Source organism: Varroa jacobsoni, unplaced genomic scaffold, assembly GCF_002532875.2.
Source record: "Varroa jacobsoni isolate VJ856 unplaced genomic scaffold, vjacob_1.0 scaffold_1353, whole genome shotgun sequence".
NCBI lineage: Eukaryota > Metazoa > Arthropoda > Arachnida > Mesostigmata > Varroidae > Varroa > Varroa jacobsoni.
The window spans coordinates 167,153-182,513 of NW_019214255.1; the positions used below are offsets into that span (position 1 = coordinate 167,153).

The 15,361-nt window shown below is 39.6% G+C and overlaps 2 protein-coding genes across 4 annotated transcripts in view; one reads left to right on the forward strand and one right to left on the reverse strand.

The window, feature by feature from the left end:
- Positions 1 to 1,458, forward strand: part of bt (projectin protein bent) — a 61,302-nt gene extending 59,844 nt beyond the window's left edge. For all 3 annotated transcript variants that reach the window (XM_022848457.2, XM_086971974.1, XM_086971975.1), the window contains one exon: positions 289 to 1,458. In XM_022848457.2, the coding sequence (XP_022704192.1) occupies positions 289 to 510 (222 nt within the window). In that variant the 3' untranslated portion in view covers positions 511 to 1,458. The remainder of the gene's footprint in view (positions 1 to 288) is intronic.
- On the reverse strand, positions 1,128 to 12,640 carry LOC111269100 (uncharacterized; the record flags this gene model as incomplete). The annotated part of the gene is given in 4 exon segments (XM_022848463.1): positions 1,128 to 4,773; positions 9,928 to 10,239; positions 12,002 to 12,170; positions 12,460 to 12,640. Coding segments are annotated over 4 exon segments (894 nt in total). The 3' UTR covers positions 1,128 to 4,532.
- Positions 12,641 to 15,361: the final 2,721 nt, after the last annotated feature.

Here is a 15,361-nt window from a genome sequence, read left to right on the forward strand (position 1 = left end):
GTAAAGAGCAGAAGAAAATACGCAATAAAATTTTTAGAAAAGAAGCGCGATTCTAAAACAGCACGTTTTGACTGGGGCAGTATTCATAAGTTTTCAGAATAATTGCAACATTACTCAGAAGGATATCCTCTTTGTTCATTTTTTTACACTAATCGTACCCAGAATAGTATTGAATACGCGTTACATTATCGCTTAATGAAGCCAATAGGTACTTAGGTTCGTTCAAGTTGTGCACGATTTGTCCAAGTAATTTACTGTATTGATGCTACTATAATCTGTGCGCCACAGACAACGGAAAAGGATCCCACTGCTTTGAAATGGACGAAGGACGGCAAGGCCTTCAAGGAGGATGACCGCCGAAAAGTGACCAAGGACGGCCGCAGTTACGAACTCAAGATCGCCAAGTGTAACGCCTCCGACACTGGTCAGTACACGGCGGTGGCCGTGGATAAAACTGGTGAGAGTCAGGCCTCATTTTCTATCAATGTTGTCACAGCCGATAAGGCTTAGCTTGGAAAACTTCTAGGAATCATCAAAAGCAAAATATTCGAAAGCGTAACAATATTTTCTGTACGAGACATAATATCGACTCATCCGACGTCGGATACATTGGCATGATCAGGATTTCACCGAGCATCAAACAAACACTCGACTTGATACCTATTAAGAAGGCCATTGATGACGAAACAATTTAAGTTCACTGAAAATAACTATGATGACTGTCTCGGCTAAGACGAACGCATCAAGTTCGTCATAATGGAAATACTAAATAACAAAGATTGCTTGTTGTTATAATCTTTATGCCAGTGGCAATTACGATGATGATGATGATAATGGTAAGAATGATATGACGATAATAACTAATTACGACCCAATGACGAGAAAGGCATGAACGAAACACAAACGAAAGGATGAAACAGAAACAAATTGCAACACGACACAGCACCGTGATAATAATCATAGTAGAATCTATGCAATGAGCCTCCTTTTGTGTAAGAGAACGTCACGTTTTCGCACTACTGCGCTGTACCATTTATCGCGTACATTATAATAACGATGGTGAATACGAAGCTGTCATTGTATTTGTGTCGGCTACTCTCCCTGGTTGTGAGGGGCAGTCACGGCCGGGGCGATCGGACGACGCTCAGACGACAATCCTCGAAAAACGAAACGTATACCTCATACGTGCGAACCATCAATAATCTCAGTCAGATCGACGCACTGCGAAAGCCAAAAACAGAAACGTCAAAGGCTACGCTTCCCATCGATAACAACACGTAGATCGACTGGAATCAAAAACCATATCATACAAATACAACCGCTAGCAGAAATGTTCACATACTGGCTCAGACAGATACTTAGACATATAAGCATTTTACATTAAACGAACTATTCGAAGGACAAAGTAAGTGCTAACTGCTACTGTGAATAAAGTTTTGCTATTTGTAAAAAAAAAAACTAACACGTGTAGTCTATGTGTGCCGTCCTTGTCGAGTTACGATAATTATCATGAAAAATTCTGATCAACCTGTGTAATATATATAGCACCAAATATACACAAATGGTGACGTTCGTAGGTAAATTATGACCCGGCTTTTTCTAAAAATCATTTTAAGGTGCTTTATTGTATTTAAATCTACTTTTTACTCACTATAGCTGCTGGGTTTTTCGTGCTAGTTAAAATAAAAAAAAAAAACAGTTACTGATATAGGCTATTAACCGTCTTCGAAAAAGAGGGAAATTATGGTATTTAGCACCGGAAGTAATGACGATTGCCTTTTTGTTACAATATCTACGACAATGACGATAAATATAAAAGGGTAAAGTACTATGAATGATGTGATGGTAACAATTACTAATAATAAGACCGACGTCAACGAAACAGGGAACGATTAAGTAGTAACAAAATTCAATTTTGTACGATGACAATAATAAATAAAAAGGAACATCCAAGATTACGCTTAAAATTTGATATTTCCAATATTCAAATGGGTAGAACACTAGAAGACGAGATCCCATGATGACCAGTAGCTGAAAACGGCACATTCACGCGTTTTTTTTCCAGTGATTAAATTTTTATTCTTCAAAATGTACTACATAGTAATTTATTTGCCAACGGGTATTTTCTGTCTTATGAACGGATATCATTGTACTTTATAATGCTAAATAAATAGCAACGCGACACTTCACAAACACGTTTGGCTTCAACAACCTTCATTCACTGGCTGCATAAAATCCCTATGCAAATAGTAAAAGATTCTTATCTTTGCTCCCGATGCACTTGATCGCAGTGTATCATCACAATAGTCACGATGCAAATGTTTTTTCTACCTCTTATAGAGCACTGCACTTGGACTTATATATCCGTCATATATATATATATATATATATATATATATATGACGGATATTGAACGACAGATGAACTAAAATAATCGATGACTTTTTTTTTAACAAACGGAAACTGTCGTTCTTACCCTTACAAGATCCGAGTAAGGCATCTACAAACATTGGCATAAACTCTACCGTACTTTAATGAAACATTCAATAAAAGATGGTGTCATTCCATAAAGATAGGGCTAGTAGGTGGCTATTTTTTTTGGCAGGTTTCTCTTTCAGTCATATATGTTTAGTGATTGGTCAATGCATCCAAAGATAACGTCCACTACTATAAATTTACTTCATTCGCTTTGCAAATTTTAATAAAAATACGTTAAAATATCGGAAAATGTACGCCATTTAGGCTTATACACTTTGCATAACTACATTTCTCTATTTATTGTTGTGAAAATTGTCACAAGTGTTCTTTTCGATTAGGCCTAAATCAGTGTGCCAGGTACCTATTTATAAAAATCATTCATGTCCCATAAATGTCAACCAACAAACATTAGATTGCACTGTTCCTTCGCTAATCTCAACTCAATCTCCCCGTAATAATACTACTGATACGCGTACATGATCTTATATATCGTTACGTTTTTTAAGACTTTACTTTAAATTTGATATCAAATGAGGCTAGATACGGAACCCATCTTGTTCATTTTTTTTTGTTTTATATACTATACCGGTTCTTTGTCACCTTCAAAGGTAACCGACTACCAGGTACGTAAACATGTTGTCAAGCCGTAACGTTATCCCAAATAAAACGGATTCAGCTCTTCAGCTGGAAACGTCACTTGACAAGTAACGTTCATGACAGCTTCTATCAGTTCTTCCTATATACACCTATTATTTACCTCCAAATGACAACTTATCTACCAGTGGTGGTGCAACCACCAAAGGGTCGTCATTATCGGCATATGCCTAAGCTGAAATAACGAGACGTTAACCAGCAGCTTGAATACTGCTCGTCAGAGCGGTGTCTTTCTCTGCCCGAGGCCAATTGACGCTAAAGGCCGTGGTAAAGCTACCGAGAATGATGAGCACCAAATCAAGAGGTCCGATGCTGATCAGGAAAAGTTGCTCCTTCAATGTAGGATCGGAAATAACGTCACATGCCCAACAATATGGTCAGATCTCTGACTGAAAGGAGATATTCTGATAAAATTTAAAAGAAACAACAGTGGAACTGCTTTATCCAAATTTGATGTCTTCACTCAGCTCACGACTCAAACAAATGTGCATCACGAAAGCACTCTGAGCATCTGACAAGCATGCCGTATGACTGTGTGTGAATACACGTGCAGAATCGCTTATCTGAGTACTTCAGCAGTTTTTGCAATATATCAAGTTAACCACATTGAATTAATAGAACGACGAACACGCTAATCGCTGATTCCGTTGGACGTCCGATGTCGGCTTCATAGCGTTTGGTCATGGTCAGTTTTATTTATGATTGATTTGTACGAAGGCGGTAGATCTGATCGCATGGATAGATTGAGCAGCATGTTACAATACGGGGGGTGCTAACATGTAAGCCCCCAATATAATGGCGTATACACCGAAGTTGACCGTTGATCAAAATGAATATGAACGAAGAAAACGAAAATGAAAGGAACGATCGATTTCCGGGTAAAAGCTACAGTTGAACTTAATTAAAGAAGCTGCCGTCGTATTGCGTTGAAAGATCTTGCCTGCTAACTTATTCTTACTATTCAATTCGGACTATTGCGATCTCCGCGCTAAAGTAAAAAATCCTTGATTACAACGATATCTAATTAGTGTAATGTAATGTTTAGATTATTCGGGGTTACATTGGACGTCAATTACGTAAAACGTCCATAAAAATGTACTCTAGGTTTAAGACGACTTTTCTCTCTCAACTGATAAAACGTTGCAATATGTTACGAGGTAATTATAGTTGAAATATAGTTGTTCTTATGAACTTTCTATAATTGATAATTGATAATTTTCATATACGACATTAACTTTTCATTAGACATTTTATCTATATTTTACTATATTACAGGTGCCATTTACTAATCAATCCCGAAAGCTTCAGCACATAGAATCTGGCCCTGTAACAGATGTTCTATCACAAGCAAACGCCTCATGTTTCATGAGTTTTTTTTGTTTGTAGCCTATTGGCTGTTGCTATGCGACAGTAAGGCTAAGTACAATCCCAAGGATAATTCCAGTCGTGATAATGATGACGATGAGCCAGACGACGATAAGTTGTCCTCGACAAACGGGTTCATCTGATTCGTCGTCGAAAAGTTCCTGCGCTGCTTTATATTCGAATGGAAAAGGGGGCCCGAATGGGCCAAGAGGTCCGAAGAGGCTTCGGGGCCCCAGTGGGAAAAGTGCACCACGATGTAGGTCGGCTAAGTTATACCTGTTGATTGAAAAAACAATTACATATAAATTTAACGCTTATTACTTTAAATATCTGAGGAAACGGATACATATATGCTTTTGCAGAAAGAATCAACGAGCTCAGAATAAGTAAATCCGTAAAAGATATGTTATGTTGTATATATATAAACGTATTAAGCTAGTCTAGCCAGATGTGACTATTACATAAATCCAGGTTTGCAATATTAATTCTGCGGTTATAATACTAAGTACCAGAACTGGACACCATGTCAGCTAGCTAGTATAAAATATTCTACGTACAATCAAAACCAAGCCAAGTAATTCAATATAACAAAGACAGTGACGAAGCGCTAAACACTGCTAAGGCAGTAATTATGGCGGTACTAAGCGACTTACAAAGGCCACCAAAGGTAATAGGCTACATCGTACTCGCCCCCTGACGACGTGTGCAGCAGCAACGAGCCTCTTCTGGATCGTGCTAACGAGGAACCCGTCAGAGGTTGTGACGGAACCCGTAAACTCTCTTTCGTATTGGACTAGTCTCCTTTACCACTTTGTCTTGAAACCGTTTTGAAGCCGGTGAAATGCGTCTAGGTCCGGCAGGTTAAACTGTTGCTTTATTTGCTCAACAAGTACTTGCGTTCCAGACAGCAAGCGTGGTCTCTACGCCTATTTAACATATCCCGCGATTAGTAGAAGACCACATTAAACCATTTTACCACTGTAGAGTACAAATAAGCGTCATAATTAATTGAAAGCAAAAAAACTGGCCAAAAATTAAGTATGTTAAGCAACCATTGAATATATCTTGGCTTTGTCAGAACTCCGTCGGTATTGCGCTAGCTCATGTAGCGCCTACGTCAAGAACTGAATGCCAATGAGCCTCATGGATGGCCAGCTCATTGCATGGTTTCTTATTTTGGTTAGTTTACGATGAACCCGTGTAGATCGGTCGGCCGAGCAATACCGACACATGAAAAGAAGAGTACAAAGGCACTGCTGGCTACTACTACTATTTGCCGGTGAACTTTTTTTTCGGCAGTTTACTGCTCTTAACATTACTGCACCGTCTCGTCGAGCACCTCCATGACCATCAGCGGGCACCAGCACCCTTTCAGCTTCAGTTCCAGCAACTTTAGCGAAGATCATCGAACGTACAGCTTCGTGTATGCACCAGTTCATTGCTTCAGCACGGGCTATGGCTGCTTTGCGTTCCCGTTCGCAACAATAAGTTATGCTGCCCCAGGGCCGCGGCTTCAAGCAAGAGCGTTACAGCCTGTTCGCAGTTGTCAGTCGAGTTCGGCTGTTTCATGAAAGGGCACGCTTGCGCGCTGCTTGCACAACGGATAGCCATTTGAGCGTTGCGAAAAGAAGAAAACGAAATAATAATCTCACTGACTGAAAAGACCAGCAGTGACACTTTTCAACTGAACGATTACTATGACTAACAGCACGACCACGGCAACTTCACTCTATGAAAAGTAATAGATCGGGAAAGAATAGTCGTGGACATAACGAAAGATATCCAGCACGTTTTACCCCATGACAAAAAGATTATCCCGAAACATCCATCATATGGCCCGTCATTGCCACCGTTTATTGGCCTCCCGTTCGGGCCCCATAATGATTGTAACACAGCCAACTGGACAGTTGATTTGCAGCTCGGAAGCTCAAAATAGTTCCATTTAGACGGGCTCTGGTCGGACCGTAACGCCTATTGTGCTTCGCGCTAGCAAGCATCAACGCCTTTACGATCACTTCTGGGCCGGCCAAGCAGAATGCAACATGACCCATTACTAGGTTAAGGGACTAAAGATGTAGGGTATCATTATGACTTGAATAACACAACGATATCGAAGTGTGACTTATATACACGGTGCGCGCGTGAGTTGTTTAGGCCTCGTCAGCTCTAGGACATCAGCCTTAGCTGCCCCGTTAGAATTACGTTAGCTCTCGACTTCCTGTTTGTTTCCATTTCAGATTTTAGATGTTGCCGGGGCTCTAGATACAATACGCAATGACTAACGAATAGTTGTTATTTTTCAAAACAGCAGAAATTCTGCATTCAAGCGCACGATGGCTAAGTTTAACGATGTTCTGAGTGAGCTAGATTTTTGTCAACTATGAATGCACGCGATACGCACCGATACAGAAACGAAATTCAGAATTTTTTTTTTTTTAACACCGTTAATAAGCTCAGCTGCTAACGAATTTACAATGCATGACTGGGTGGGCGTATAACGCTAGTCAAAAACAAAGCCTGTATGTTGCAAAGGTTCATCTGACCTGTTATTCACTGACTGCACTCGTTGCACCTTTCGGATGATGTAAAAGCTCTAATACAGTAACAAAACTACTAATTTGTACTACTCGAAATTACGAAACAGGACAAGAAAAAGGGTAGCCTCTTCTACATGCTGGCTGTTAACCGACCCCAGTTTGATACTTGCGGTGAGGTTTTAATAACTTATCAGGCTGGAATAGGTTGTCGCTACAATGTACTCTATATCCTTTGTCGGGACTTCTTCAACGTTTATGATTTCTGTCCGCGTTTAGCAGCGAGCAATAATCTGCTAAAAGAGAGATATATGCTGACGGGTAGAAGCGAAAAGAAAAAAGGATCAACTTATTTCATGTTAAGGATCATTTAACTGCATCTTATAGATCGGCTGACGTGGCCTAAATAGCCATAGCGCCATTTGGTCTGTAGCATTTGTGGATCAGTAGCAACAAACACGTCGGTCTATACCTCCCTCTGCTACAGTCGATTAAGTGGCTGGTTCTGAATGAAACTCGTGGTGATTTCAGCTGCCTTATTTTATTTTGATAAAGTCCATATTGTTCTGTTTATATAAACTGAATTAAGTCGTAAGAGGGAGAAGGTAAAAGATCCGAATGGCTTCGATTTCCTTGTGAGGAAAATAGCGGAATAGGGAGTGCAACTAACAAAACGACTTCACCCGCAGCCTTCTGAAGTCGATTTTCCTATTGAATATGAAGGCGATTATCATATCGAGTAACTCCGATCGCCTCACGTAAAGGGCAAATGAATAATTCTTCCGTGCTTCTCAATCAGTTAAGATGCGTACAAAATAAAGATGCGCATGCGTGACCGATATGTTTGACCGTTAGGAAAATCAGATAACTCACCGTATGACATATGTGAGACACCTGAAAATTAACGTGGTTTTGTCCTCTGCGCTAAGTTGAAGCTCTCAAATGCTAGGGTTGAAATGGCACATTCAATTCCATTGCGTATTCGACAAGGCGCTTCTTTAGAATGGCCTACTCGCGCCTGCGACATAACAGCTGCGACATACAAGGCATAAGTATGAAAGGAGCAGAAGTGGGAAAAGCGCTTCCGTAAAAATATTTCATTCATCTTTTACTACAGTCTTGACTATAGTTGAATTACGCCACATAATGGCATGGCGCCACATTGTCACTTACGTCGTTCGAAAAGCTAGGGTCAGCTTAGCCGATGATTGGCTAGCGAAGAAAAGCCCCGGAAAAGACGAGCTCATTCAGCTTTTTCATGGCACTTCAAGCGAACCACGTTTCTCTTCGTAGGACATATTTAATTGCAAATCTATTGCTTCCAAGTGGAAATACAAACAAAATGCTCCTAATTTACTAGGGAGATTTATTGCTTTTTCAACGGACAGCCAAGCAAGCCACATCTGACAACAAAGTCATGATAAATAACGTCGGATAGAACACACGTAACGTTTTCGGCCTGCAATCATAGGATCCTGTCTATAGAGCACCTTGAGCGCTAACTGTCGTCATTTTTGCTGAGAAATATGGGCGCCATCTTGACTTGTTTACCATTACATATCTGCAAAAAACAGCTGCCCAAACGGTTGATTTCGAGTCTTGGAACTTACAGCTACTTATATGTTATCTATACGCAGATTTGTGAATGTGACTAAAGGTGTGGAACAATAAGTTGAACGCTATATATCTCCTAACGATCCCATAAGCAAAATCATTTTACTTCAAATATGAAAATAGCATAGACAGTGGAATCGGGCCACTGCGCAAATCTTTGCAGACTAACGATGTACTATAAAATAGCGATTTTTTCACTGGTTAATGTTCATTGGGTCATACCAAACTAGCTTGGGCGGAACCCATGCATGGAAAGAGGGCGCTGACAAGCAAGGCAGTTGAGGAATCAGTATAATACATATCGTTGCGTCTACTGAGTACCGGACGCTGCCAAGTTAGCTAAATCATTATCACTATCAAAACGAACTTAGAAAAAAAAAAAATAATAATTAAAAACTCTTCTCAGAAGAAACGCTGAGAAATAAAGCCCACTGATTAAACATTTGCGCGCACATCATATCGACGCTCAATGGGTCATCAAGAACAAAATGCTCGCTGCAATGCAATAAATCGATGGATGTCCGCCAGGCAGAAATGTCAGTTGCATCCAACTCAAAACCCCACGTCACTTTTGGCCGAACACTAGTCATAAACATACGAGAGAAAGATTACAAGGTCACCAAATACGTGACTGTATTTTGACTCTTTATTTAAGTTAAGAATTGAATACCCTAAGGTATATTCTAAGATGGCGAAATGCAATGGTTTGTCTCGCTAACTATCACCTTATAGTCGAGTCTTAATAGTTTGCATGTAATCGTTACATCACTGCACTACAACGAATTGATTTCAATGCTGAAGAACAAACACGGTTACAATTTTTTTTTTTTTTTTTTTTTATGTAAAATAGTATACAATAAAATTTCTATAGTAAAATTCGATACAGTGATATATGTTACCCTAATTGTAGTGCAGTTGAAGTAAAAGTTTTTTTTTAAATACGAGCCCACTTTTTCTGAGTGTGAACTATTTTTCCCAACTGCGCCTTAAGCCTATTTTTTTTTTGCCCCACATACTGTTTGTATATACGTTTTAAGAAATATTTTATTGGCTATTGACCTTATTATTATACATTATAGGAAGTTATTAGAAGGAAAGTCTGTAGTTATCACACGTTCAGAAAAATTAACGGCAAGCTGAATTGATTAGCTCAAATGATTTGCCAAGGTCGCTGAGGATTGAATTCTGGAAATTGTTTACGGTAAATCTATACCTATTGTAATTTCACTTTATTTATTCATAAGTAGCCGATTGATCAGTAGCCATTTTAGAACATGCCTACCTCATCCGCATTGGCATAAAGGTCGGCAGTGGAGGGCCTAGGTGTGGGTGATGATGTTGAGGAGGCGGTGGAAGAAAATGCCCTGGGGGAGGTGGCAGTGGAAACGGGGTTGGCGGAACAACAATGCTGCGCGTCGGCGGCCGCAGCAACGTGGGACCACTCAATGCGTTTATGTTTAGTGTAGACGCAAAACGTGACAAGGGGACGGATGTAACACTCCCGCCACCATGTAGGCCCCAGGTTTCACCGTGAAGAGGACACGGTTCGCCATCCCAAGTAGCTACGGCCAATGTAGGAACACTTCGCGATGACCTGATTGGAAAAATCGAAAACGTATATTTATGAACAGCAGCAAATTACAACATAAGTAAGCTCCGTTAAGTTAAAGAAAATTAAGTGAATCGTTGCACTTTTATTGAACCACTTGATAAACAGGACTGTCCTGAATGGTATAAATAAACTTTTGGAAACTATTCGATAAGAATAACGTGCAACCTTAAAAATATTCTTTTTATTATGAGACAAAATTTACGTGCCGCGTAAGTTTAGCATGGGTTTGTAGGATATAAATGCTTTCAGACCGTATTCAGGTAAGTGCCCGCGGCCACCCCTAATGTTATAGTTGCATAGATATTTTTTGTGCAGTTCATAGGCTCGATCCACGAACGGGGTGTGCTTGCGAAGCATCTCGTCGAAACGAACAGCCAAATCCATTGACCGAACAAGAGATAGGCATTGCAGTGAAGATAGCGAACGGTGTCAAGGGTAAGTTATTATGACTACATTTAGATAGACGTGGTCATCGTTTGATCTTCGATGCCAGCCAACGAAAATGTCTTTTAATCGCTGTTCTTTTAAATCATCATTATCGTTCCGGACTGAAATATGTAAAATTTTTAAATAGTAAATGCATGAAGAACAAAGCCTAACTAGCATGTATACGCTGAATTTTCAAACGTTGAAAGTACCGGTTTCGTTGCCTTCTACGCGTTCACGCATTCGGGCAGACGTGTTCTAAATAGGCACAAACACCGTCTGATTTCGCCTATGAACCAATATCCGAGAACAAGACCACCTTATTCCCAGGCGATTATGTGGTGCAACGTAAAGCGATGTGCGTGTCCCGTCTTATCTTTTGAACTTTTTGACTTTCGCGTTAGCATGCACACTTTACTTGTAAACTTCTGAATCTCAACCCTAAGTTTTTGCATCATTTTAAGGAGTGAACTTAGCCATGTTTGAGTTAAGTCAGCTAACGTTCTTTTGAGCGCCGACAGAGAGAAACATCATAGCAGAGTTTAATGAATGCCTCACTTGTCTTAACATTGCTCCCAGTGTCTAGTAGGCTGCAATAGATGCGGACGCGGAGCTCAGCGCACGAAATCCCTCGGAATACCGAGAAACGCGCTGCAGCTCGGTCCTTTGGTCGATCATGATCGATTACCGGCGGCATGTTATGTTTGCATAACAATTTTTAGATATTTGTTTTTATTTTACGTTAAGACGTAGATATGAAAAGATCTTCAGATAAAGCAAGATTGCTACATTTAGAAGATAAGCACCTTCTATTCGATTAAGAAATAACAACTCATTAAAATAGCGTTATTAATGAATTGTTCAGACTTTCAGAAGCTTTACGAGCATAGGAAAAGCACATTCAAATGTACTAATCTAACAAAGATAATGGGCTATACGCGTGGTCTTCATGAACTGGGAACCAGTTGTAAATGTGCGAGATGTAAGCACATTTGTGTTAAATTGTATAGAGGAACTTGCTCGATGGTCACTTCTCTTGTCAACATAATGGACATAGCAGCGTATCATGTATATTTACCTGGGCCAGGGTCGAACGCTAGAAAAAAATAAGTTGCCCCATTTGCCGTTGAGGTTTTCTCCGACAAAAATGCAAAATTAATTATACAATGATATCGATTTCTAGTTCTGTACATGCAGGCGGAGCTATATGACTAATACAAACATCTATTTACAATATGTCTTTTCCATGCTATTTCTCGTCATAACAGATATGCGCTTTTGAGATAATTAGGGGGATTTCGGTGACGCTTATCAATACCTAAGCGTTCCGTGGTGGTGCATCGCATATTTGCTTCGACTCCGAAAAATCGGCTGCCTTTCTTTGTCGCACGAGGATTCTGTCGTCTCAGAAGTGGGCGGTGAGGGGGGTCGGGGAACCGAAGTCGGAAATTCGCCGTACGACATTCGATGGTGGTATAACGAAGCCGCTGTCAATTCAAAACAGATTATTGTGGTAAGTGAACGATTCGTTTCTATCGCGTCATTTCCGTGTAAATGTTAAAGGAAATAAGATAAAAACACAAACAAAGGAACGTAGGTTGAGAAAAGAGCACCACAATCGTTGATATAACCCAGGAATAGGAAATTTGCTTCAACTTGTACTTCTTGATCTTAGTTGACATTGTAACTTGATTTATCTTAAAGCTACACTTATCATGTACTTAGCATATCACGTAAAGTAATTAAGCCATACATTCTGCTATTCGAGAAACTTACTTGACTGTCGCCGTTGGTGCCCATGATGCTGGTCGTACATTCTCTGACGTCCCTGCACAGACGAGCCGCCGTGATGCCCAGTGTGAATCCCTGAAGGGCCAGGGGGTAAAGGGGGCCCATCGTAATCGACAGGAGGGACTCGCTGCCTGCTCGTCGCACTACGCGACTGCATTGCGCTCCTCTGAAAAAATATCCGATAAACTATTCGCCCTTAATGACTACTATTTGTATTCGCTTTTAATACACTAGATAAAGGGCAAAATCTCATCGTAATTTATGATTTCCGAACCGTACTACACTTAGTGATTTCCGTTCACGCGAGCGAACAAAGCTTTCGCTTCCGTATAGATAGGCTTGGTAATAATAAATTATCCACGCCGAGGGTTCCAAAGTTCCTTTGCGTATAAATACCAAGAAGCTTTTAAGTAGACCGCAAAATTGAATGCAGAAAGGATATTGCTCCATTATCATGTGGGTAGACAGAGGGCCGATAAAGCGAAATTTAAAAAATCCTGATAACGGATCCCGATTCGAATCGATAAGTTGGCAGTTTTCGCCAACAACGTTTGCACGATGATAAAAATAAAGTAACCTCAGTCGAATTTCAAGTGAAGTTAATTTATGTGTTTCTTTGGTCAATACTGAAAGTTAGGTACACGAGGTATTAACGCGCCACCGTTCAAATATCAGTTAAACCATGAACATGATTCTTGCTTTGGTCCTCTTAAGATCTTTGATGATAACGATTTTTTGCAATATTTTCACTTATTTTTACGGATTATAAGGGACTGAAACAGACACCATGTACATAGGTAACCTAACAAACATTATATGATAGTTATCATAGATAAGTTATTAATTAAATGACAACGGAATGTTATATACTGGTAGGAAGCTTCTGCTTCTCGGAACCGTTTTTCCTGAATCCAATTCCGGGTAAAAAAAAAATGCCGCTTTTCGGGATACTGGATCCAAGCGAGGAGTCTTGCATTGCTGCGCTATGAGGAAGTCAATTTCTATTACAACATTATGTGAGCGTGACGTGGAATTTTGTGTGGGTGTGCAAATAGAAGCTAATTATTTTAGAAATCTAAACTATTTTTGAAGCCGGGAACTGGATAGGGTAGTGGTATAGCAGCTACATCATATCGTTAGACTGTTCCTTGTAGGTGCCAGCCTGTTGGTAAAATGAGGGTTGCAGCTTTAGTGCAGATCGACGAATTACTTTGGAAAAAGCTTAAAATATTGTCCAGATTCAATTATACGTAGTATTGTTCCTTACTTGTGGAACTTCATCTGTTTCCTTTAGTGCTTAGATAAATATATGGCGTTGTATAAGCACTCGTATTGATTTCATATTATCCACCATATACATCTCTCTTGGAAGCTCACAAACATTATCATACACTCAAAATAAACGTTTTTTCTTATTTCAATTCTAAGTAAATATGCTCGAGAAGAACGCTATCGCCAAACAGAGCCAACTAAGAAAATCAAGTTACACCTATATGCGGTGACAACTTTTTGTAAAAGCCTTTTAAGAGCGCTATATTAATATATAATATTATATTACTATACTAATATATAATAACAGAGCACAAGGTTTGTACTTAACGGAATTAGGCGTTCTCAACCTATTGACATTCTACCTGTGTCAGATACTGAACTGAAAACATGACTCTGTATTGAATAGTATTACGTAGGTCTAATTGTTATTATGAATGAACATACAAACACTATATGCGAGTTGGACAACAAAACAAACAAAACCTCCATAGCAATTTTCAGCAGTCTAAGAAATAGGACAGATATCTATTACTCGTTTTCACTCTGGCTGGCCTATGACCGCAAAGGTCACAACCGAATGATGACAAAGTGACCATTATCAGCAAGGCAAGCTAAATGTTCATTCGTTGTCGTAAGTTAGGTACGACATTGCCAATTACTCAACACACGTTTATTCTGCAGCCAAATCAATTTTCAGCAATACCTTGCACGTCCCTGCATATGAGTAGGAATGATCAGCCTTATATGCATCTGTTATTTGTAAAGGCCTGCGGGTAGGCTTGTTTTTGTTAATAGTTTTTCTCCATGAAGACTCACAGCAATCATATGAATTGTGATTTATGTCTTTTTTTTTTTAATGAGTCTTTTGCTTATATATATAAACATGTCGTAGTGACCGTAATAGTCTACTAGTACGCACGGTGGAGATCTGCGTAAAAATTTAAGACAGTATGAATAAATAACAGATAAGTGTCTACGCGCGTGGGGTCAAAAGTACTGATGCATTGTTTGGTCAAATTACAGATATTAACTTTATTATTTACTATATTTATTATAGAAATACTAGATTTTGCCCTGCTCTGACTTTATACGAATCTGCCTAATTATGATTTCATGGTCTTCAGAAAATTTTAATCGGCATCAAGCTATAAATCTTTGACCCAAATCCCTAGCTATAATGATGGCTCAACTAGCACCACAAACGGCATTGAAAAGTTCCAAAAGAAAGTAGAGTGAATAAGTGAATTCCGGCGGTAAGGTATCTTACTTTTCTCTACAGATAGAAAATTATTTAATTAAAAGAAAACAAATTCAAAGATACGCATTATATCTAAGACTCTCTTATGTTAAACAACATGTCTCACAATTGACAGTTTACGCCAGGTCCAAGATAAGCTGTTTTTAGCCCATGCAGGCTGCAGTAAAAATCATGAGTGGATTTGCTCGGTTTGCATGATTCGGGTGTTACTGCTCTGTGTGTGTGTGTGTGTGTGTGTGTGTGTGTGTGTGTGTGTGTGTGTGTGTGTGTGTGTGTGTGTGTGTGTGTGTGTGTGTGTGTGTGTGTGTGTGTGTGTGTGTGTGTGTGTGTGTGTGTGTGTGTGTGTGTGTGTGTGTG